At 35.0% G+C, this 22,775-nt stretch overlaps 1 protein-coding gene across 1 annotated transcript in view; it reads right to left on the reverse strand.

Moving 5' to 3' along the window:
• Nucleotides 1–22,775, reverse strand: part of ATP9A (ATPase phospholipid transporting 9A (putative)) — a 154,917-nt gene that overhangs the window by 92,691 nt on the left and 39,451 nt on the right. The window contains exons 4-5 of the mRNA XM_031951642.1: nucleotides 18,194–18,302; nucleotides 1,855–1,913 (exon numbers count right to left, since the gene is read on the reverse strand). Coding sequence (XP_031807502.1) covers nucleotides 1,855–1,913; nucleotides 18,194–18,302 — 168 coding nt within the window. The remainder of the gene's footprint in view (nucleotides 1–1,854; nucleotides 1,914–18,193; nucleotides 18,303–22,775) is intronic.

Below are 22,775 nucleotides of genomic sequence, written 5' to 3' on the forward strand. Positions count from 1 at the left end.
ATAGAAATCCGATCACAGGAAGGGAGCTCTTGGGCTTCCAGAGAATCCAACCATTACCTCCAGTGATTCCCATCAAAGGATCACCAGCTTAGAGCTTAAGGCAACTATTGGCTTTCTTCCAAGGAGTTCTCTATTAGTAATGCTACAAATACTCTTCCTATATTTTAGTTTTGTTTCTGCTGATTTTCTTGCTTGATTTTTTTGAGGGGAAAATATAAATAGAGGGGAAAAGAAATATCAATGACTAATGAAAGTCATCTTCTGAAGGAAGGGAAAGCAGAAATGGTAATATAGTATAATTATAAACAGAAGCAGCTTAAAGAGAGGGGGGTATGCACTTCTGTCTGAAACATCTCACTCTCCCCTGAAATCACATTTGTATCATCTACTTTAATCCTTTTGAAAAGGGCATGAACATTTTCTTCAGAAAGGAGGTAAGGCACGATTCTCCTCTGATTAAATATTATTCTGCTGACTTCTTTGCACTCTCCTGCCACCCCCCACATATCTTAGACCCCCCATGCTTATAAAAACATTGCAAAGAAATTAAGGCAATAACAAGAATATTTTATAATTTATTTACTGTAGTTCACCTTAATGAAGTTTCACTAAGATAGCAAAGTTTCCAAAAATATTCACCACGAACATATGTTTACTAAACAATGCCAAAATATATTTAAAGATGGAGAGCTATTAATACTAGAAAACTTGGAGCAGGACCAGGAGATCATTATATACTTCAACAACAATACTAGATGATGACCAGTTCTGATGGACCAGGCCATCCTCAGCAATGAGATCAACCAAATCATTTCCAATGGAACAGTAATGAACTGAACCAGCTATGCCCAGAAAAAGAACTCTGGGAGATGACTAAAAACCATTACATTGAATTCCCAATCCCTATATTTATGCACACATGCATTTTTTATTTCCTTCACAAGCTAATTGTACAATATTTCAGAGTCTGATTCTTTTTGTACAGCAAAATAATGTTTTGGTCATGTATACTTATTGTGTATCTAATTTATATTTTAATGTATTTAACATTTACTGGTCATCCTGTCATCTGGGGGAGGGGGTGGGGGGGTAAGAGGTAAAAAATTGGAACAAGAGGTTTGGCAATTGTTAATGCTGTAAAGTTACCCATGCATATATCCTGTAAATAAAAGGCTATTAAATAAAAAAAAATAAAAAATAAAAATAAATAAAAAAATAAAAATAAAAATCCTCATTACAAGGCAAAAAAAAAAAAAAAACTAGAAAACTTGAACATAAAAACTACATATAGAATCATAGATCTAGAGTTCAAAGCAACCTCAAAAATAATCTAATCTTCATTTTATAGATAAATAAACTGACACCCAGGAATGTTAAATGGCTTATCCATATATAGGTAGTATACATCAGTGGAAGAATTTGAATCCAGCTCCTCTGAATCCAAAGTCAGTATATATATTCCACTGAACAAGTGGAATATTTTAACCTATTTAAACCGCAGCTTTCTGACTAAAGTGGGATTATGTGAATAAAAGTTCTAGACTGTAAAAAAAAAAGTAATCAAAATTGAAAATCAAAATGTTGGGATCCTCTACCATATTATTAAAGAAAAACATTTGACTAGTGAGTATACACAGACTGCAGAATTCCACTTTCACCAACCCCCCACCTTTGCTCTCCAAGCTTCTAACAGAGTAGAAGATAAAATGTGTCCAGGAAAAGGAATTATATTTAATACTAAATAGCAACTGAACAATTAGTTTTTCAATCCACAAATTACATATTCATATTAACTGAGAAAAAAACTTGGTACATGCCAATACAGAATTTCAATAGCCACATGTTTATTTTAACCTTTTCAACGATGATAAGGTCTCCCACTTGGATGCCAGAACTCTTCACCTTTACTGTGCCTGTGGAGAAGAAACAACCTCCATCAGGTGAAGCCAAATCATTTACAAAATTCAATCCAGCTCAGCAAGTATTGAGCAAGTGTCCATTGTGCTCTTACAACTCAAACACACATGCAGCATTCACACAAATTAATTATGGAAAGCAGTGTAAGACAGACAAAAGTGTGCAGAATTTAACATCACAGAACCCAAGGTAAAGCCCTACCTCTTCTTGTGTGACCTTGGCAAATAGTTTAACCTCTCTGTAACTCAGTTTCCTCATCTGTAAAATGAAAGGATTGGACCAGATGAACTCTAAAGGTCCTTCCAGATATGTGTTTCTTTTAATACTTTCCTCAGAAAAGATTCACCTTGAGCAGAGAATTCTTCCTCAATAATAAAAAAAAAAGATCCTTTTCTGAAGTTCCATGTGCTTTTCCTACAAGAATTTTTTAACTACCAAATAAGATTTTCTTAAACGCCATTCAATGCTCCATGATTCTGGCATAGACTTCCCAGGGAATTCCATTCCTCCTCAGTTCTACTTGGCTTTCCTAACTACCTGCCTATGTAATACTGGACAAGTAATTTATCTGCACTGAATTTCAATTTCTGCCTCTCTAAAATGTAGGGATTGAATTAACTGATCTCTAAGGGTCCTCAAAACACTGACACTATCAAAAGATCTTTTCTAGCTCTGACATTCAATCATAGTAACAAGTGAGTCAAGATTGTAATCTATATCCAACTTTCAAAGAAGAACTGTACAAAAGAATGGGCATAGAGATGAAAAAGGAACTATGGGGGTAATCTGTTAGGCTTTAGAATTACTAAGAAGGACAAAGACTGACTTTAAGGAGGAGACTGAAGGTGGAGAAGAACTCCTGCTGAAGGAGGATTCAATTTAAAGGAGAAAAAAAAAAGGATTGGGGTAGAAAGATATGAGAAAGAAGAGGAGGTGGAGAAACCTAAGAAATAGCAGCAGTGGAAGGAAGAGATGAAAAATGAGGATTCACAGAGAAGTCAAAGATTGTTATCAAGGCAAAGTAAAGCAAGGTAAATAACATACATTGGTAAAATAGGCAAAAGATTAGCAGAAAGTAGGGAAAGAAAGTGGGATGTGATTTTTAAATACTGATGTGTTAACCTGGTAAAGAGATGAAAAAGACAGCTCAGGAGATGAAATCATGACTCCTAAGCACTTTCCAACCCAATTTGTAGAAACAGATGAAATGCCAGAAAGAAAGGAAGGGATGATGATCATATTTCCAAAATTATGGATAAAAGGGTAATTTTGAAGTCCAAATCACTTAGTATCAAAGCTTCTTAAACTTTTTGTACTTGGAACCCCTTTTTGCCCTAGAAATTTTACATAACCTCAGGTATATAGGTATAAAGCAACTATTCAAATCAAATATTTATTAATAATAAATCATAATTTCATGATCCTCACACATTCAGTTATGAGACCCCATATGGGATCACAAACAATAGTTTAAGAAGCTGGGACATAGACCACTAAATGAGATTATAAACTACTATCTCTTTAGATATTGAAAAACTGGTAAACACTATTGTTGAGTGATCCTTAAAAATACCATAGGGTTAGGGGCAGCTGGATGGTGTAGTGGATAAAGTGCTTGCCCTCAAGTCAGGAGCATCTGAGTTGAAATCCGACCTCAGACAACTTATTACTTCCTAGCTATGTGACCCTAGGCAAGTCACTTAACCCCAATTGCATCAGCAAAAAAAAAAAAAAAAAAAAAATTATTACAGGGTTGGTAGTACAAGAGTGTACCCAAGTCAGATCAAATTTCCCTATAGAACTGACTATTAAACATTTACTATCACATTCCTCAGGAAAAGATTTTTCCCAGGTTTCTAAAACACAGAGAGACAGAGACAGAGACAGACCAACAGAGAGAAGGAGAAAGAGAGAAAATAAAGACTGAACTTCATTTAAAAGGATAGCTACTATAGAAGCCAAAAAAATGAAATTTCAAATTTATAGATAATTGAAATTCAATAATGTAACAAATTTAGCTAAAGTTTTAAAATTTAAGTAACCATTTGCTACAAATTTCCACAAAAATACATCAGACCAAGAATTCTTATCTGAAATGAGGAAAATTGGTTGATGGAGAGATATAACAGGCAACAATCATCCAAACAGCTTTTTGATGTAAATAATAAAATTATAATTCTAATCAATTTGATTACCAAACACAACACTGAATGGCTTGATCAATTTGCTTCAACACTAATCAATATCTGAAAAGAGAAGACGTCATCATTAAGAGCCAAGCATGGCTTCTACAAGGACAAATCAAGCCAGACTAAGCCTATTTCCTTTTTTCTTTTTTTTTAAAAACCAGGATTATTAGCTGGAAAATCAGTGGAACATTATAGATATAATTTACCTTGATTTTCTTAGAACATTTGATAAATCTCTCAGGAAGTGAAAAAGAAGAGAAAAATTGGGAAGGTGGATAATAAAATAATTAAATTAGGTAGATTCCAAACTGAATGGAAGGCCAGATCCAAAAAGTAATCAGTAGTTTAACATCAGTTTAGAAGAAGATCTCCTGGGTCTTGCCTCTGGGACCTGTACTTGGCCCTGTGCTATATAACAATTTTATGAATGACTTAGATATGAACACTGGCATGCCTATCAAACTTGCAGATTACCAAAACTGGGAGGGATAATAGAATAAGGATTCATGAAGATACCACAATTCTTCCAGTCCCAAGAGTTGAAGCCTCAAAGTTATATTCAACTCTTCCCTCCTACTTATCCCCTAAATATAATCAGTTACTAAGTCTTACCAAGTTAGCTCCAAGATATTTGTTGCATCTGCCTCCTTCTTTCCACTCACACTACAACAATCATAATTCAGGTCAGCACCTCTTGTCTAAAATATTCAAAACCTTCTTATTTGTCTGCCAATATCCAGCCTTTTCTCTGTTTAATATATCCTCTACAAAGCTGTCAAAATTATACTCCTTAAGCACAAGTCTGTTGGGTTTTGTTTTGGGTTTTTTTTTTGTCTCCCTGTACAAGAAGTTGCAGTGACTGCCTATCATGTCTAGGTTAAAGTATAAACTCTACTGGATGGCACATAAACCTCTTATACTCTGGCCCCAGACTACCTCTACAAATTGATTATGTATTTTTATCATGCACTTTGCATCTGTCTGTTGGCCACATATATGACATCTTTCTTGAAGTTCATGCTTTTGCATTAGCTTTCTTCCAAATCCTGAGTGAACTCAACTTCAATTTAAAAGGATAAATACTATATTTTTATATATTTTTGCATATGCAAAAAAAAATTGAGGTTTCAAATTTATAGATAATTGAAATTCAGTAATGCAGCAGATTTGGCTAAAGTTAGCTATTCTCCCTCTTAATCTCTACCTCTTAGACCTTTATCATGATTCAGTCTCTTTAACACATGTATTTTGCACATCTTGCATTTAACTGAACATGAATTCCCCTAGTGGAATGTTAAGTTCCTTAAAGGCAAGGAATGTCTCCCTTTAGTCTTTAGATCTCCAGCAGAGTGCCTGGCACACAGTTGATGCTTAATGAATGCTTGTTGACAAAATGATTGAATAAATCAATTGAATAAAATTCTCACTCCAAGAAGCAAATTGAGACAACTTTTCAAAATTATCTTATACTCAATAGTAATAAGACAACATTGAAAAGTTGTCTCAATTTGTACTTATTTAATTATGGGAAAAGACTTAAAGCATAATTAACAATCCACTGTACTTCTAAAGGAAGACATGGTGACTGTTGGAATAGATCTCTTCTTGACCTATATAACTACAAATATCTCTATCACTCAGTCCTGGTCAGACCATAAATTAGCAGGGCTCTTATCTTAATAGAACTTTTCCTTCCCAAAAAGTCATTGAATTTTGGGACCTTAAAATTCAAGACTGTGAAACGAACAGTTTCCTTTGTAGAAATGGTTCAGGCCAATAAAGAGACTGACAAGATTTCAAAACCTGAGGTTAGAAGTGATACAAATAGACTCTCACTGTGAGACTATAGAGGTTTTTCTTTTAATAAAACTTACTGATTTTTTTAAAAAATCAAATTAGTAATAAGACTATTAAATATCTACTAGGTATAGATCACTATGCTAGAGGGAAAACAAAGGTTCCAATAGTGAGTGAATCTACCACCTCAACCAGACTCCCCCAATTTGTCTCTTTCTATTGAAATATCTCTGCCCCAAGCTCAAAATCTCTGTCATTTTTACTCTTCATCATCCCTTATTCTAAGACACACACACGCGCACACACACACACACACACACACACACACACACACCACATGAACTGCTGCCAAGTATTCTTATTTCCACCTCCACAACATTGCTAGCTCACATCCCACCCACTCATGCTGCCACCCCCCACTCAGGTTGTCAATACAGTTGGCTCACCTGAAGTAATAAAAAGCTGCTCAGTGTTCTCCCTGCCTCCAGACTCTCTCTGATTTATCTTTCACAAAGATACAAAAATAAACTTTCTAAGACACAGGCTTGGGCATATCACTACCTAGTTTACAAAAGGTTTAATGGGTTCCCTATTGCCTCTAACTCAAGCAACTAGGTGGCAAAATGGATGGCACTCTAGCTCTGGAGACAGGAGGACCTGAGTTCAAACCCAGCCTCAGTCACTTAATAACTGCATGACCTTGAGCAAGTCATTTATGTTCTATTAAGCTTCTTCAATTAAAAAATGAAGATAATAATAGCATCTACTTCCCAGGATTATTTTGAAAATCTAAGGAGATAATAAATGTAAAACACTTAGGACAGTGCCTAGCACACAGTAGAAGCTATATAAATGTTTATTCCTTTCCCTTTGCTCCTTCCCTCTTCCCCTCTAAAATGAAATACAAAGTCCTCAGTTGAATCCTTAAAGCCATCTATAATCTGGTCCAACATTACTTCATAGAATTTTATTTCCTTCTCACATGATACCTCTAATATAAATTTGCTTATTTGTTCATCTCTAATCATGTTCCTGGGTTTTGATTTTTTCCTTAACCATTTAGATACATAGGCACTGGCCACAGCTCTCCTCCCCAAAACACAAACTCTCATCATCTCTGTCCCTGTTCTTCAAGTGGACATAACCCAGTTGAAAGCAAGCCAGGCAACCTCTCTCCCTACTGAAATATTCCTAAAGTACTTTGGCTGGATTTGTCTATCACACTCTCCTTTACTTTATACTGACTTATATACTTTAAAAGGATCCTCCCTGGCCCCAATACAAGAACCTTTTGTTCATCTTTGTATTCTCGGTATACAGAAAACACTTCATAAATGTTTGTTAATTATTTAATAATTATTATTATATTATTATATAATGTTAATTATTATAATTATTAATATGTTACATTTATATGAAATTTTAAAGTTTGCAAAGCACTTTATAAATGTTATTATCCTTCTTTTAGAGATGAGGAAGCTAATATTCAAAGAGAACAGTCATACAGCTAGTAAAAGTGCAAGGAAAGACTCTAACTTAGGTCCTCTTGGCTCCAAGTAAAAATCTCTAATCACTAATTGTTGAACTGAAAACATCACACACACACACACAATTATGCTGCAGAACATAATGTGTTAAGTGCATCTTAGGGTAGATGTCAAATGTCATACAAAACTTCTTATTTGGGAAGATCGGGAAAGGACAGGCACCTTAGAAGGACATTTGACCTGGATTTCAAAGAAGGGTAAGATTTCAATAGGCAGAGGTTAGGAACAGTGTGGTAGTAAAGAATCCATTATTTTAGATCATTTATTTTAATTTTCATCTCATCGATGAGAAAACTAATACCCAGGAAACAGAAGGGACTTATTCAAAAATGCCACTTTCCCAGGCTCAAATCAGTTTCCTCTTCAATAAAATGAGACCTCTAAGGCCCTTTCCAGTCCTAGATGTATGCTCTCTTTCATCCCACAACAAATTAGTGATAAAACCAAGAGCAGAATAATGATCTTGTCAACCCTAGCACCAAGTGTTTCTTCACAACTGCACCACCCTGTACTCACCATTTGCTCCTCAGTTTCCTCCCCAAGTACAAATATATAAGTTGTTTAAGGTTTTATCCAGGAGCTAGTGGTACAATAGATGGAATGCTGTGTCTGGAGTCAGGAGACTTCTTCATGAGTTCAAAACTGGTCTCAAACACTTGCTAGCTATGTAATCCTAAGGAAGTCACTTCACTCTGTTTGCATCAATTTCCTCATCTGTAAAATGAGCTGGAGAAGGAAATTGCAAACCACTGCAGTGTCTTTGTCAAGAAAACCCCAAAAGGAGTCACAAAGAATCAGACACAATTGAAACAATTCAACAATCTCATTAAAAAAAAGTATTTTTTTTTTATCACAATTTACATTCGTGGTCTGACCCCAAAATATCTCTCTAGTGCTCAGTTTCTTTAAACCTAGTTATGTTTTAATTTAACAATTAGCTCAGAATGCTTAATTAACAGGTCCTGATTTTTCCTTCCAGAATGGATTGCTGATTTATTATCCATTCATTTGAACTGTGCCTCATCCAGCCTGCTCTACCTCTACAAAAACCTCTTTAATCCATTGTATTTGACAGACCCTAGCAGGTTTGTATATTTCATACAAACATTTCTACTGTACCTGTATTTATCAGCTAACTGGTCATCAGAAGAGGAAGGGGGAAAGGGAGGCATCGCCTAGTTGGAGAAAGAAAAAGGGAAGAGAGAGGAAGAAAAAGAGTTGGAGAAAAGAGGAAAAGAGAGGGAGGGAGAAAATAGAAAGAAAGAGTCTCTCTTTCCCTAGATAGAAAGACAAAGAGAGAAAGGGAGAGGGAGATAGAGACAGAGAGACAGACAGAGAGACAGGGAGAGACAGAAAGAGAGCCGGGAAGAAAGAGAAAGATACAGGAAGACAGAGAGACACAGAAAGAGAGACAGACACACAGACACACAGAGAAAAACAGACAATGTGGAAAGCCAGCCTGGTAGGGCAGGGAGTGAGTTGGGATGAAGGAAATGAACACAACTACAGAACTACCTTCATTAACATCTCTTTCCAGGCAGGGTTTACTGGGTTTTGTTGTTATTGGTTTTAATTCTTCTTAAAAAAAAAAAAAAAAAAAGCTAAGCCTCCATACCTAACAGAATTATATGCCTGGTCAGTGATGCTAATAAATCTGGATTTCCCCACATGCTGAAATGTCTGCTGCCAAAAACAGGCATCAATAGCCCATTTTGAAAATAAGGGATGCAACTGTAGGGTGTTTGTGATTTGTACTGTGCTCTGGTCTGGTAACAGAGCTCTATGTATTTGGGAAGAATGGGGGGAGGGAGAAGAGACAAACCTGAAAGTAACACTGGCTAAGCAAATGAGATCACAGATTAGCACAATGAGGGATGAAACATAAAGGGGCACAAGAGTCCAGGTTCCCCTGATTTTAAACCAGGGCTCTTTGTACAATGGTAGGCAATATATATATATATATATATATATATATATATATATTTATTTCAAGAATACTCAAAGTAAAAGTAATGCAGCAGATACTTTCTTCCTAGTTTGAAATCATAATCAAGTAAAATTTATATCTAGATTTTAAAAATACATTTGTGATAGGCTTTCCACTTTGTGATTGTTTATGATTGTTATATACAATAAATGCACAAGTATTTTCTGCCTTGCACACCACAAGAGTGCATAGCTTTCACAGATACACAAAAGAAAAATTAGCAGCCACATTTTAAAAATACCTTCTACTGCATGCCTATTCCTCCTGGCTCCTACTTCTATTTACAATAAAAGCAAATGATTGTAAAATATTGACAGTAATGTAATAATACAGAAGCAGCATAATTCAGTTGTGAGAACAATGGTTAGATATTTCAGTCCTGATTGCTGTTTGTTGACTATCTAACACTGACCAATTTAAATAAAACTCTCCAGATCTGTTTTGTCCCATATAAAATAAATGCAATGATCTTTATACTATGTCATTTATAGTAAAGTGTGACAAATGTGTTTTGCAAGCCTTAAAGTACTATCTATATGTGAACCTTTAGTACTATTATATAGAACTACAAGTATCCTTTACCTAGGAAAAATATCATTACAGCTCTCTGGCATAAACCATGTTTTTGAATCATGGAATTAGCAGCTAAAAGTTAACATATAGTGTCTTTTAAAGTTTGTTCCCACACTGGAGCTTAGAAAAAAAGTTTCCTAAGGATTTTAAATGGGAAATGTCTAATGAAAGCAATCTATTTCACCATAAGCTTTTCTAAAATAAATTCATCCCATCAGTTTACATATGCTTCTCCTTGCTTAAAACAAGGAACAAATCTCTTATTAATATTTTTACCTCCCTTTACTGTGCAAAAGGCATCAATGTCTTTCATAAGCAACTTCTGCTCTTGCATGGGTGATATCTTTAGAATAAGAGTAGTTTGTCTTCTTGAAGGAGAGAGACCAGATGTTTCTCAGGTTGGAATAACTAAAAGGCAATTCTTCTCTCAAAGAACAGAACACTTGGGGGGGGGGGGGGAAGAGAATTAAAAATAAATTCTCCTGGAATGTGTGGGCTTATGTTGTGACCCCAAATACCACTAGCTATACTTCTACTTTTCACTATATGTAAGAAACTGATTGTTTTTAGAGATCTACAAAAGCAATCCTTAGCATCAGTCCTGGTTAATGTATTACTTTTTAACTCACACTTTAATCTGACTCTGACAGTGATGAATGGAATTCTCCTGTAAATTCTATGGCATGCGAACATTTCCCCAGGTTAGCATTAAATGAGAGAATCGAGTACTATAGATACATCCAAAGTTCATCAAAGGTTAAAAGTTGAAATTTTCCAATTCAAATAGAATGGATTTCATTTCTCACGGTATAGAACAGCTCAAGATATTTTGAAAACAAAAGACACAAAAATTTCATCATAAATAACACTACTGGCTTTGGGAAGTTTTTGTTATTATTTAATAATGAACTCTTCCCAAAAAAAAGCTGATGTACACAAACATCCATGTTTAACACCCAGGCAAACTTATTAAATAAGTCATTAGATTCCTAGTGTCCAGCCACACACACACACACACGCATACACACACACCCCTTTTTGCTGGCTATATTTCCCCAGACTTCTGGGGAAATAAAACAAAGAGATGCTGTGAGTATGATTCCATAGGGCAATCTTCAGAGTTTTAAATCAATCCAAAAACTAAAATTAGGAATCAAATGTAAAATTGGGTGCTTTCTAAAAGAACCAACAATTTCATGAAAACAACTGAGATGAGAACTTTCAGATCCCTAACCAGATTATTCATAGAAGAGAATTGGCTTCAAAGTTTGACCTAAAAAAAAAAATGTTGAAATAAGACTAGTAAAGGATTAAGATGCAGACCATTACAAGGAGCCCTTGATGGATATGACTTCTTTGTGGTTTTTCATTTCTTTTTTTTCTGTCCATAACAACAAAAAATCCTTTCCCCAACTTCAACTATCTTTTAAAAAACAAACAAAAGAATCTTCCAAACTAGAACATCATTTGCACTTAAAAAAATAGAAATTGCACTGCCTTTAAGGACAGAACACTCCAACCGAGTGCTTCAAATTAAATAATTATCTATTAAAGAATATTCCACAAATCTACTTGTCTCAGAAATTCTAAAAATGTTTAGTCCACAGAGTTAAAACCAAGTTATCCATGTATGGACCTCAAAACTCAGTGCACAATACACAAAATAACCTAATCCACACATAACAGATGCTTTTTCCAAATCAATGACTCTTAATTTCTTCCATCATGGACTTCTAGGGCAGTCAGTTTGGTTAAGTCTTTGGACCCCTTTTCAGAACAACCATTTTAAATGCATAATATACATACATACATACATACATACACACACACACACACACACACACACACACACACACAAAATACATTGATTATGTTAAAGCATAGTTATTGATTTTTTTTTTCAAAGCAATCCATGGTTAAGAACTTCTGCTTTAAACAAATGGAGATATATTTGAATTGATGGCACTATTTTGTGCTTGAGATAGGGTGGAAGGAATCAATTTTATTAATCTTTGAATAGATTTGTAAAGAACCTGAAGACAGGAAAAAAAAAGTGTAGCACCCCCAAGTGGCACTATATATACTTGCTCAGTGAGGGCATTCATCCACAAACGCTCAAGTAACCATAAAGACCAAAACCTAATGCCTTCCTTTGTTTTATGAAGCATGATGAAAAACCAATTCACACACTCTACAGCAGGAAAAAAACAATTAGCAACTGCATTAATTGTGTTTTGGCCTGAACTTTTTTCTAGGCTAATTATTTGTTTGCCTAATTAAGGCCTTTTGTCTTGATGAGAAGTGTTAATACAATGAAAGTATTTGTTGAGGCTGGCTTCCCCAGTGTGAAATGCAGGATCAGAGAAATTCAAGTAGATTTGAGAGAAATAGAAATAGAGAATTTTATTTTGCTAACAACTATAATCATAGTACAAACACTGATATAAGTTATTAGTTTTGTATATTTAACATGTATTGGTCATTCTGCTGTCTAGGAGAGAAGGTGGGGGGAAGGAGGGGAAAAATTGCAACAAAAGGTTTGGCAATTGTCAATGCTGTAAAATTACCCATACATATAACTTGCAAATAAGTTATTAGTTTTGTAACTATAAATATAAACAGAAACATTTCATGAATTCAATAATTGTTGTCCCCTGATATAACATAAAGCTTTTAGTAAACTACCCATTGTTTGCCAGAACTATTGCTATCCTCAGTTCTGCTTTTTCATTAACTGGCTGCCTATTTGTTTGTTCTTGACCATGTCTTCTCTCTGTTCAAAAATTCTTAGTGGTTTTATTGACTACAGAATCAAGTATAATTCTCTTTCCTAGTTTTTATGTTCCATCATGGATAGGATATAATTACTACTAATAGAACATTGTGGATAACTACCATTAGTCTAGGAATTTGCTCAACACATCTCAGGGGATAAGAAAGTTGCTGCACATAAAAAGTTAAAGGAAGAATTAGTCATTGTTTCTACATGTCTATACTCTGTTATCAAAGTAGTAACATCAAGATATGGGATCTGACAGTTTCTTAACAAGCTATACTATCCTAAAAAATTCATTAAGATGTTAAGACTATGCCAAAGTTGAGAAGAGGGTAAAAAAGCATTTACATAGATCCTGTTTCAGGCAATGTGTTAAGCACTTTAGAAATCTTATCTCACTGATTGGAAGACAGGAAGTTAAAGCTTATATCTCTCTTAATTTAGTCCACCTCACTAGGGAAATAAAACCCAATTTGATTTAACCCATTTTACATGGCAAGGCTCAATAACTAAGAGCTTTAAAGTCAGACAACATCAAAGCTATAAAGGAACTTGGAAATCATGTACTGATGAGCAAATTAAGATCCAAAAAGAAATGATTGATATCCAAAATCACACAATAAGCAGACAGAAAGGAGAAGAGTAAAATCTAGGTTTCCTTATTTTGAGGACAATATGCCATAATAACTTGCGAAATATGTTGCTAAATAAATATTTCTCTAGCTCAGGACAATCTGCTCAACTCAAGCTATCAGATTGACCAGGAATGAATGCACCACAGCAGCATTAGGTAGCAGGGGTGGACTGGTGGTTGTATTTCTACTGTGTAAACACAAACTCAAACAATGCACATAATATTACAAACTTATCATGAGTAAACAAATTAGTTCTTATAAGAGGGAAAACAATTCAAGTAGAGATTTTCCTTTTTTGATGACAAAAATCACAGCATTTCAGAGATAGAAAGTAATCTTTTAAAAATGATCCAATTCAATAGGTCCTCTTAGCAAGGATAAAACAGGAACAGAGAAGGAAAACTGTTTAAAAAAAAAAAAAAAAGATCACATAGCTATCAAAGTCAGCTTTACGGCTGAAGCGTCCTAACCAAACCAGTACTCTGTCTCTGAAAGGAGCGATTTGGAATTTTGTTGTCTAGGACACATATTGTTCAATGACACACTGACAAAGAAACAATAAAATTAAGAGTTAAGACCCATTGGGGAAAGCATCTTATAGATCTTAAATCACCATATAAGTCTTAAGTTACTATTATCATTCTACTTCAATATTGAGACTGTCTAAAGATCTTTACATTTAAAAAGAAACTTATGTAGTTTGGGAGTGCAGAAAAAAAAGGACAGATTTAAGCATGTAGCTACAACAATCTTCAATAACTGCTTGATTCAAAAGAAAACATCATCAAGAAGAAAAACAAACTTGCTAAACAAAAACTCTAGGTTTTAAGACACTTCAGAGACCTCTACTGAGCAAACTACAGTCATTTCTAATACAGGGAATACATTACTGACATCCTTTGATAGTCACATATCTTGACGGAGACAACTGGTTCAAAAATATTGTCAGTGTTACCTTTCAAAGTTTTCACCCTTGTTTTTCTGACCGGAAGTTTTTTTTATTATTTGGAGGTTAACTATACTGTTATTTAACTTAAAGTGTTTTTTTTTTTAATCAATCAAGTTATTTGATTTAAAACTCTAAAAAAGTCTGGAATTTCTACCAAGAAATGCCCCAGTATAATAATAACTTCTTAAAACTTGTAAATAAGTGTATATTATATATATAATATATATATATATATACATACATATATACACACATAATACTTATATAAATATACATTATATGCATATACATACACACCTGGATAAACATAGTATACATAAGTATCTGCGTCTGTATAATATACATATATGTATATATTTCAAAGACATTAACGTCATTACTGAACAACCACCATTAATATATACAAATCTGAGACAAAGTAACCAACATTCTTACTACCAAACAAAATACTGAATTCAGAGAAGATTTTGGAGAAGCACATTTACATGCTTTATAAAAATCAGACACACGTGGCAAAGGGACACTGAGTGACCCTTATTTTTTTTTTAAGTCAAAAAGAGTCTTTGTAAAAAAAAAAAAAAAATTTGACCTCACACAAAGCAATCCATGTAGATAATGAAATATTAGGGTCAGAAAAGGCTTCTTTTTACTCCTCTGAAAGCTTCCAGTTGAAGCACTATGATCCTTCACCCTGCCCCCTGACCAGTATCAAATAACTTAGCTCCCCTCAATCACTTTCCAAATTGACACATTTTTCTCTTTGTTTTGTTTTGCTTGAAAACAAAAACACACATTTGTGATCTGGTCCTGGTTTTATGTTCCATCCCCTATACCTACTGTATTTTCCAACTCTCAATATTGGTCCCACAATTGAGACTACAGACCACAAAGAAACAAAACAAAGGAAGACATGTTCTCAAAGCTAGAGCCATCTGCCAATTCTCCTTAGGATCTTTTCAAGAACTTTGTGCAGTTAAAGGGTAGGGAGAGAAAAATCATTCATGAGAAAAGTAATTGCAATATGAAAAGAACTAAAGAAAAGGTCAGAGCTCAGATAGATCCATGAATAGAATCCAGAAGGCAACTCCTCTTTACTTCTAAATAGATGTATTGCCCCCTCTCCAAAGGGGCTTTTGTTGGTTGCCAAGCATTTTAAACGTTATAGTAAGAATATGTTATTAAAGGGGGATTTAATATACAGTGATTACAAAAAACACACTGAAGTGGTCTAGTGATTACTGACAGAGAAAGCACATAAGCACCTGCCCTGATAAAGATTATATGGAATTCTTTTTCAAAGGCACCAGAGTTTCCTAAGTACAGTATAGATGCAAGCTTTCTTTAGCACTTTCTTTAGCAAAACACTTCTACACTAATTTACAATTGTTCTGTCCCGTTTAAAAAAAAAAAAAAAAAAAAAAAACAGCAAATCTGCAATCCGGTAGACTGGAAAAACCCCTCCCAACTACACTGGATAAAGCTCTCATGCCCTGGACTATATAAAGTTTAGATTAAAAGTCCAAAACATATTTTCCTTTGATTAAAACCCAGGTATTGTTTATTACAACTATTCCCCCCCGCCTCCTGCCCCCCAAACTAGTTTATAATGTAGACAGTTGCAGAAGTTCTCTATACCTCTCTTGGCATCCTCCTGCGTCTGCATCTGATTTTATCCCTCCCACCAGAGTATAAACTTGAGAATGAGGAACAGTCTTTGTTCAATAAATATTTGTTGAATTAATGATCATGTCAACCAAATCATTTCTAATGGAGCAGTAATGAACTGAACTAACTATACCCAGAAAAAGAACTCTGGGAGATGACTAAAAAACCATTACATTGAATTCCCAGTCCCTATATTTATGCACACCTGCATCTTTGATTTCCTTCACAAGCTAATTGTACAACAATTCAGAGTCTGATTCTTTTTGTACAGCAAAATAATGTTTTGGTCATGTATACTTATTGTGTATCTAAGTTATATTTTAATATATTTAACATCTACTGGTCATCCTGCCATCTAGGGGAGGGGGTGGGGGGGGTAAGAGGTGAAAAATTGGAACAAGAGGTTTGGCAATTGTTAATGCTGTAAAGTTACCCATGTATATATCCTGTAAATTAAAGGCTATTAAATTAAAAAAAAAAAAAAAAAAAAAAAAGAGAGAAGAATAAAAAATAAAAAAAAAAAAAAAAAAGAATTAATGATCATGATCCAAAGGCAAATTATTATTAATTTTCTTGTAATCTGTTCAGTTCTACAACAGATGGTTTCTCAACTCTTGGATATGACTTGGCCAGCTCCTAATTTTCCTTTTTATTGCTTTTAATTTCTTACTACAAACTTTAAAAGTTCTTAGTTCAGATTTCTAGATATAAACTCTGGTCAGTGAGATATGAAGGGTGAGGGGAACCCTAAAAAGTATATGTATTCAGAAAGATCACAAATTTAAAGCTAGAAACAACCTTAAAAGCCATCTTGGCTAATTCTTTCATATTTTAAAAAGGAGCTAAAGTACAAAGGGCTTAAATGATTTTTTTCAGATTCATGTAACTAGCAAATATTTGAAGCGGCATCTGAACCCAGCATCTGACAGCAACCCCAGCACATTTGTCACAATACATAGAAGCAAAAAACTTCCAAGTCTCTCAGTAAAATGGTGGATTCAAGAATGGTAATAATACTAAATACTCATTCATACAATGCTTTAACATACTATTGTCATTATAAATCAAGATCACAGAGTTAAGAGCTTGAAAGAGGATCAATAGTCATCTAGTTTAAACTTTGGTAGAACCAAAGCTCACAGAGATATGATTCCTAGGGTTACAAAAGTATTTAATTAAGCAAGGCATGATTTGATTCCATATATAGTTATCTTTTCACTTGTTACTTAATAACAATGGTAATTATACATACACAGTATTTTAGCACATATTCACTCATTTGACCCTAACAACAACTCTATAAAAATGGTAATACAAGTTTCATTAACTTAATTTTATAGTAGAGGAAACTAAAATTCACTGATATCAAGGACATAAAACTCATATGTAACAGGGGATAGAATCAATAACTAAATTCAGGCTATTTGGTTCTCAACTCTAGGTCTCTATAGGTCTCTTACTATATCAAACTACCTCTCTAAAATGATTTATTGTAAGTAAAAATGTATATATTAGAAGAATTTGATGTCTTTTCAAAAAACATTTTTTGAATTTTAGTTTCAAAGTAACCAAGGATTAATTTCTTGGATATTATTCGTCTTCTTCCTCCCCATCATCCCTGACCTGACTTCATACATTTGTGAATTTAGCATGACCAGAGATACAGTGATGGTCCAAAGAATCCCTACTATGCTAGTTGAAACATGAAAAGAAGAACAGCTATTCCCAACTGCCCTAACATCCCAATTGCCCCACTAGAGTCCAGGACTCGAAACCATAGACTAAAATAGGGAATCTCTTAGCAAAGTTTTAATGCATAACATCTTAGCATTTGCTTGATGAAATTCAAGGCACATAAGAAAAGCAGGGATGTTGGAAATTTAATAATCTGTGCTATTCTGAAAATTATCCTAAGGTTGCACTAAAATCCATTCTCCACCCCTTTGAGCCCAGCAGACCTGTAGGCAGATGCCTCCCTTGTACCAGGAGCAACGAAGTGACCACTGAGCCACGTGCCCATTCGCCTATCTGCCAAGGGCCTTGAACTCTGCCTCCTTTACTGTCAGCAGCAGTTGATTGAGCTGCGACCCCCAGTGCCCCAGCAATCAGCAGCAGGATGCAGCAAGCAGAGGCAGAAAGCAGGAGCCAAAAAGCTGACCTCTCGCTGTGAGCTTGCTATAGATCTGGGAATTCACTTCCTTGTCCCGCATGTAACATCGGATCTCTTCCACTGCTTCTCGGATGATGGTGACGGCCAGCACAAACCCCTAAAGAGAGAAGACAGTAGGCAAAAGAATGGAGGCATGAACCTTTGATGAATTCTCCCCTTCCCATATATGCTGGCCAATAGCAGAAGGGAAAAGAATCCCAGCAGAAAAAAAATTATTTGTTTTCATCTCATTATTTCTCCTTTAATCAACAAGGTCCAAAACATTTATTTCATTGTTTTCCAAAACAGGATCACATTGATGTATTTTCTGTTTTTCTCAACTGATACTGTCAAATGTCACTTTTTATGACAGCTACTACAAGTGCTTCAAAGATTAAAAGAACTCCCTCCAATTATTTGCCACATGCAATATTTAAACTGATTCCCCAGAAGGTTAAATCCCTTACATAAACGAGACAGGGATGTGCCTCTTTGTGTGACCCTGACAAAGAACTGTAGCTCTTCCCAATTGAAGAAGGATTATTCCCATTGCCAATCAGATATAAGATGTCCATTGTGGCTAAAGAAAATCTGGTCAATTTTGGAATAAAGTGAAAGTAGACCACATACAGAGCCAAGATAATCCCCGAAGGTCCAGTAAAGAGGTCTGACCAAGTTCACAGAAGGTTGTCAGTGCAGCTATTTTGTACCATGTGCAAACTGCTTTTCTCAAATGCTTGAGTTTCTCTTTTTCTCCACATGGGTGTGGATAATTCCTATTCATTTTAATGGAAAGTGTGTGGGCGCACAAAGACAAGAGCCCATACCCCTTTACTTCACATAAATCTTGGCAATTGCTTGTACTGCCTGCCTAAGGTACTTCATTTTCTCTCCATTTATGCATACACTTTCCATTAACCAGAAGAACATATCCCTAAGGCTAAAAATTGCCTTACCAAGAGATGTAAATTGGGTACTGAAATAAATTCTAGCCAAGTCAACTTTGGGTTAATATCCAATAATATTTGGAGAGGAGCCTTATTTCTAAGGCTTCAGGTCACTCACTGCCTTTCTGAAAAATCTTTTTTCAAAGACACATAATGAATGGAGATGGAAGATATTCAATCATTTTAAAAGCTGGACTTCATCACTCTATTCAGCTGTTACTTATTTTCTACTAACAATCTAAGAATCAGTTTTAAGGGTGGGCCTAAAATAAAGGAGGAGTAATAAGGAACACTTTTTCAAATATGATTCTCAAAAGTACAATTTTTTTAATGCTAGAAAATTCTACTTCTTTGATCCATGAGGATTTATTTTGGAATAAGTCAAATGACACATTTGGCAGTAAAAACTCAAAGTCTGCAGACAATGTCTCTCTGTCTCACACATACACACATACACACATACACACACACACACACACACACACACATGCACACACACACACACAATTTCATGATGCAATTTTATGTATAAATCAAAACCTTAGGACATAGGACTAAAATCTCAAGGATTACAACTCAAAGAACAGATCATATCACCTATGTTGCTGCTGTTATTCAGTCATTTCAGTTGTGCTCGATTTTTCGTGGTCTTCTTGGCAAAGATACTAAAGTGGTTTGCCATTTCCTTTTCTAAGCTCATTTTACAGATGAGGAAACTGAGGCAACATTAAGCGACTTGCCCAGGATCTAGTAAGTGTCTGGGTCACATTTAAACTCAGATCTTCTTGACTCTAGGCTTGGAATTCTATCTATTATGCCACCTAGCTACCCATCACCCATGTAGATTTCTCAAACATTTCAATGTAGAATTACACATGTTTAATATATATTGGATTACTTGTTGTCTAGGGGAGGGGGAATGGGAGCAGGGAGGGAGAAAAATTTGGAACACAAGGTTTTGCAAGAGTGAATGTTTAAAACTATCTTTGCATATATTTTGAAAATAAAAAGCTATTATTTTTTTTTATTTCAATGTGTATGTATAATGACCTGTTATATTTTAAACTCAAGGGAGAGGAATAGGTATTATTTGCATGAATTGTTTTAGCAAAAATACCCTCTATGTAACAGATATTAAGGAGGGAAACTGCATGCCACCCAAAAAGCAGATTTAAGAATATTTGTCCCAATGCCCATCAATTGGGAGAATTTTGTGGTAAATGATTGTGATGAAATATTACTGTGCTATAAGAAATGACAAATAGGAGAGTTGCAGAAAAACCTGGGTAGGTTTATATGAACTGATGCAGAGTGAAGTGAGCAAAAGCAAAAGAATATTGTACATAGTAACTTTAATCAAGAAAATGATCCAAGGACCCAAAGTAAAAAAGTACTAGATACCTCCAGAGAGAACTGATGAACACTAAATGAAAATTGAAGCACACTTTTTTTTTACTTTCTTTTTCTGTGTGTGTGTGTGTGTGTGCGTGTGTGTGTGTGTTTTCTTTTGCAACATGGCAAATATGGAAATTTTTTTATGTATGAGAATATATATTTCACATATATAATATGTTTCAAACATATAATAATTATATTGCTTGCCTTAAGGCATAAGGGAGAGGTGCAAGGGAGGAAAAAAGTTAGACCTCAAAACTGTTTTAAATGAATATCAAAAACCATTAAATGTAACTGGGAACTATTTAATGAAATGATTTTTTAAAAGTTATAAAAAAGGGGGGGACAGCTAGGTGGCACAGTGGATAGAGCACCAGCCCTAAAATCAGGAGGACCCGAGTTCAAATTTGATTTCAGACACTTAACACTTCCTAGCTGTGCGACCCTAGGTGAGTCACTTAACCACAATTGCCTCAGCAAAAAAAAAAAAAAAACACCCTCACCTTTCTTTGGCTGAAACAGTCCAGATGAGAACATTTTACAGATGGATATGATGGTCATGATTAGACATGCAAAGCAAAGTCCCATAAGGGATCCAAAAGAAAAAGATGAAAAAGAAGCAAGCCATTTTACAAAAACTGGATTGGATTGCTGGATAAACTGAGCAAGGGTCTTGGGAACACCCACTAGAAAAGACCTAAAAGTTTGAGATCAGAAAATAAATGATTTGGTTCTGTGAAATTTTTGCTAGTGGATTCTCATGAGAAACTAGAAACACTGAGTTGAGATTCAGGTGACTATGGAAAGGGTGGTTTTGGATCTTGAATCAAGAAGTGGCTTCGGGGTCAACAAAGAAGGAAAATTCCATCTTTTACTGCAATCCTCTCCCAGTCGTTCCTTCTGCTAATTATTTCCAATTAATCCTGTACACAGCTTATTTGAACATATGTTTACATGTTGTCTCCCCATTAGACTGGGAGCTCTTTGAGGACAAGGATTGTCTTTTGCCTTTCTTTGTATCCTCAGCACTTAGCTCAGTGTCTGGCACACAGTAAGTACTTAATAAATGTTTACTGAGCCACTGAGTTAAACTTGAGGCACTATTGTGTAAATATCAATAGAACTAAGAGTGAAACTTGCATAAAATCACAGAATACTACTGCTGGGCTAGATAAGCTCTAAGATCTATTCCATCTCTATCATTCTACAGAAGAGGAAACTGAGGTCTAAAGAAATAGCAATTAGTGACAGTCAGAATTTGAATCCAGGCCTAATGATTCGCAGTCTGATAAATGATTCCTTTATCTACAGCAGAACACCTATTAAAATGGAACTCTTTCTCTTCCCTCTAAACCTGCCCTTCTAAAAAATGCCCCATTTTTACTGAGTATATCACAATTTTCGCAGTTATCTCAAATTCATAATCTCAGAGTGCTCAGAGCACTAAGTGCTTACTTACTATGTATCAAGGCAGCTAGGGGGTGCCACAGTGCACAGAGTGCTGGGTCTGAAGTCAGAAAGTGGGTATTTTTCTGAGTTCAAATCCTGCCTTAGTCACTTATTAACTCTGTGAATCTGGGCAAGTCACTTCATCCTACCTGTCTCAGTTTCCTCATCTGTAAAATGAGCTGGAGTAGGAAATGGCAAGCCACCCCAGTATCTTTGCCAAGAAAACCCCAAATGGTGTCATGGAGAATCAGACATGACTGAATAATATGTGTCAAGCACTTTGCTAAGAGTTTTACAAATATTATCTCATTTGATACAACCCTGACAGGTAGGATCTAGCATACTCCCCATTTTACAGATTAGAGAACTGACACAGAGTTCAGGTAACTCCAGAGTCACACAGATAATATGTATCTGAGGTGAGATATGAACTCAGAATTCCCTAACTCCAAGTTCATCACTCCATCCATTATATCACCTGTAGGCCTTCCTTTTTGTTTCCTATCGATTAACAAGCACTTTTTAAGCACATACAATGGATATAAGACATGATGCTACATGTTTTACCTATATTAGATTATTTGCTGTTTTGAGAAGGGGGGGAAGAAGGGAGGGAGAAAAAAGTGGAACACAAGGTTTTGCAAGGGTGAATGTTGAAAACTATCTTTGCATGTATTTTGAAAAACAAAAAGCTATTATTATTTTTTTAAAAACATAATGCTAGGAAAAGGGAAAAAAAGATGAAAGTAAAAACCATCTCTACCCTGGGGAAGATAGATGTATATGTGTATATGGAATGT

Source organism: Sarcophilus harrisii, chromosome 2 (assembly GCF_902635505.1).
Source record: "Sarcophilus harrisii chromosome 2, mSarHar1.11, whole genome shotgun sequence".
In the NCBI taxonomy this organism is placed as follows: Eukaryota; Metazoa; Chordata; class Mammalia; order Dasyuromorphia; family Dasyuridae; genus Sarcophilus; species Sarcophilus harrisii.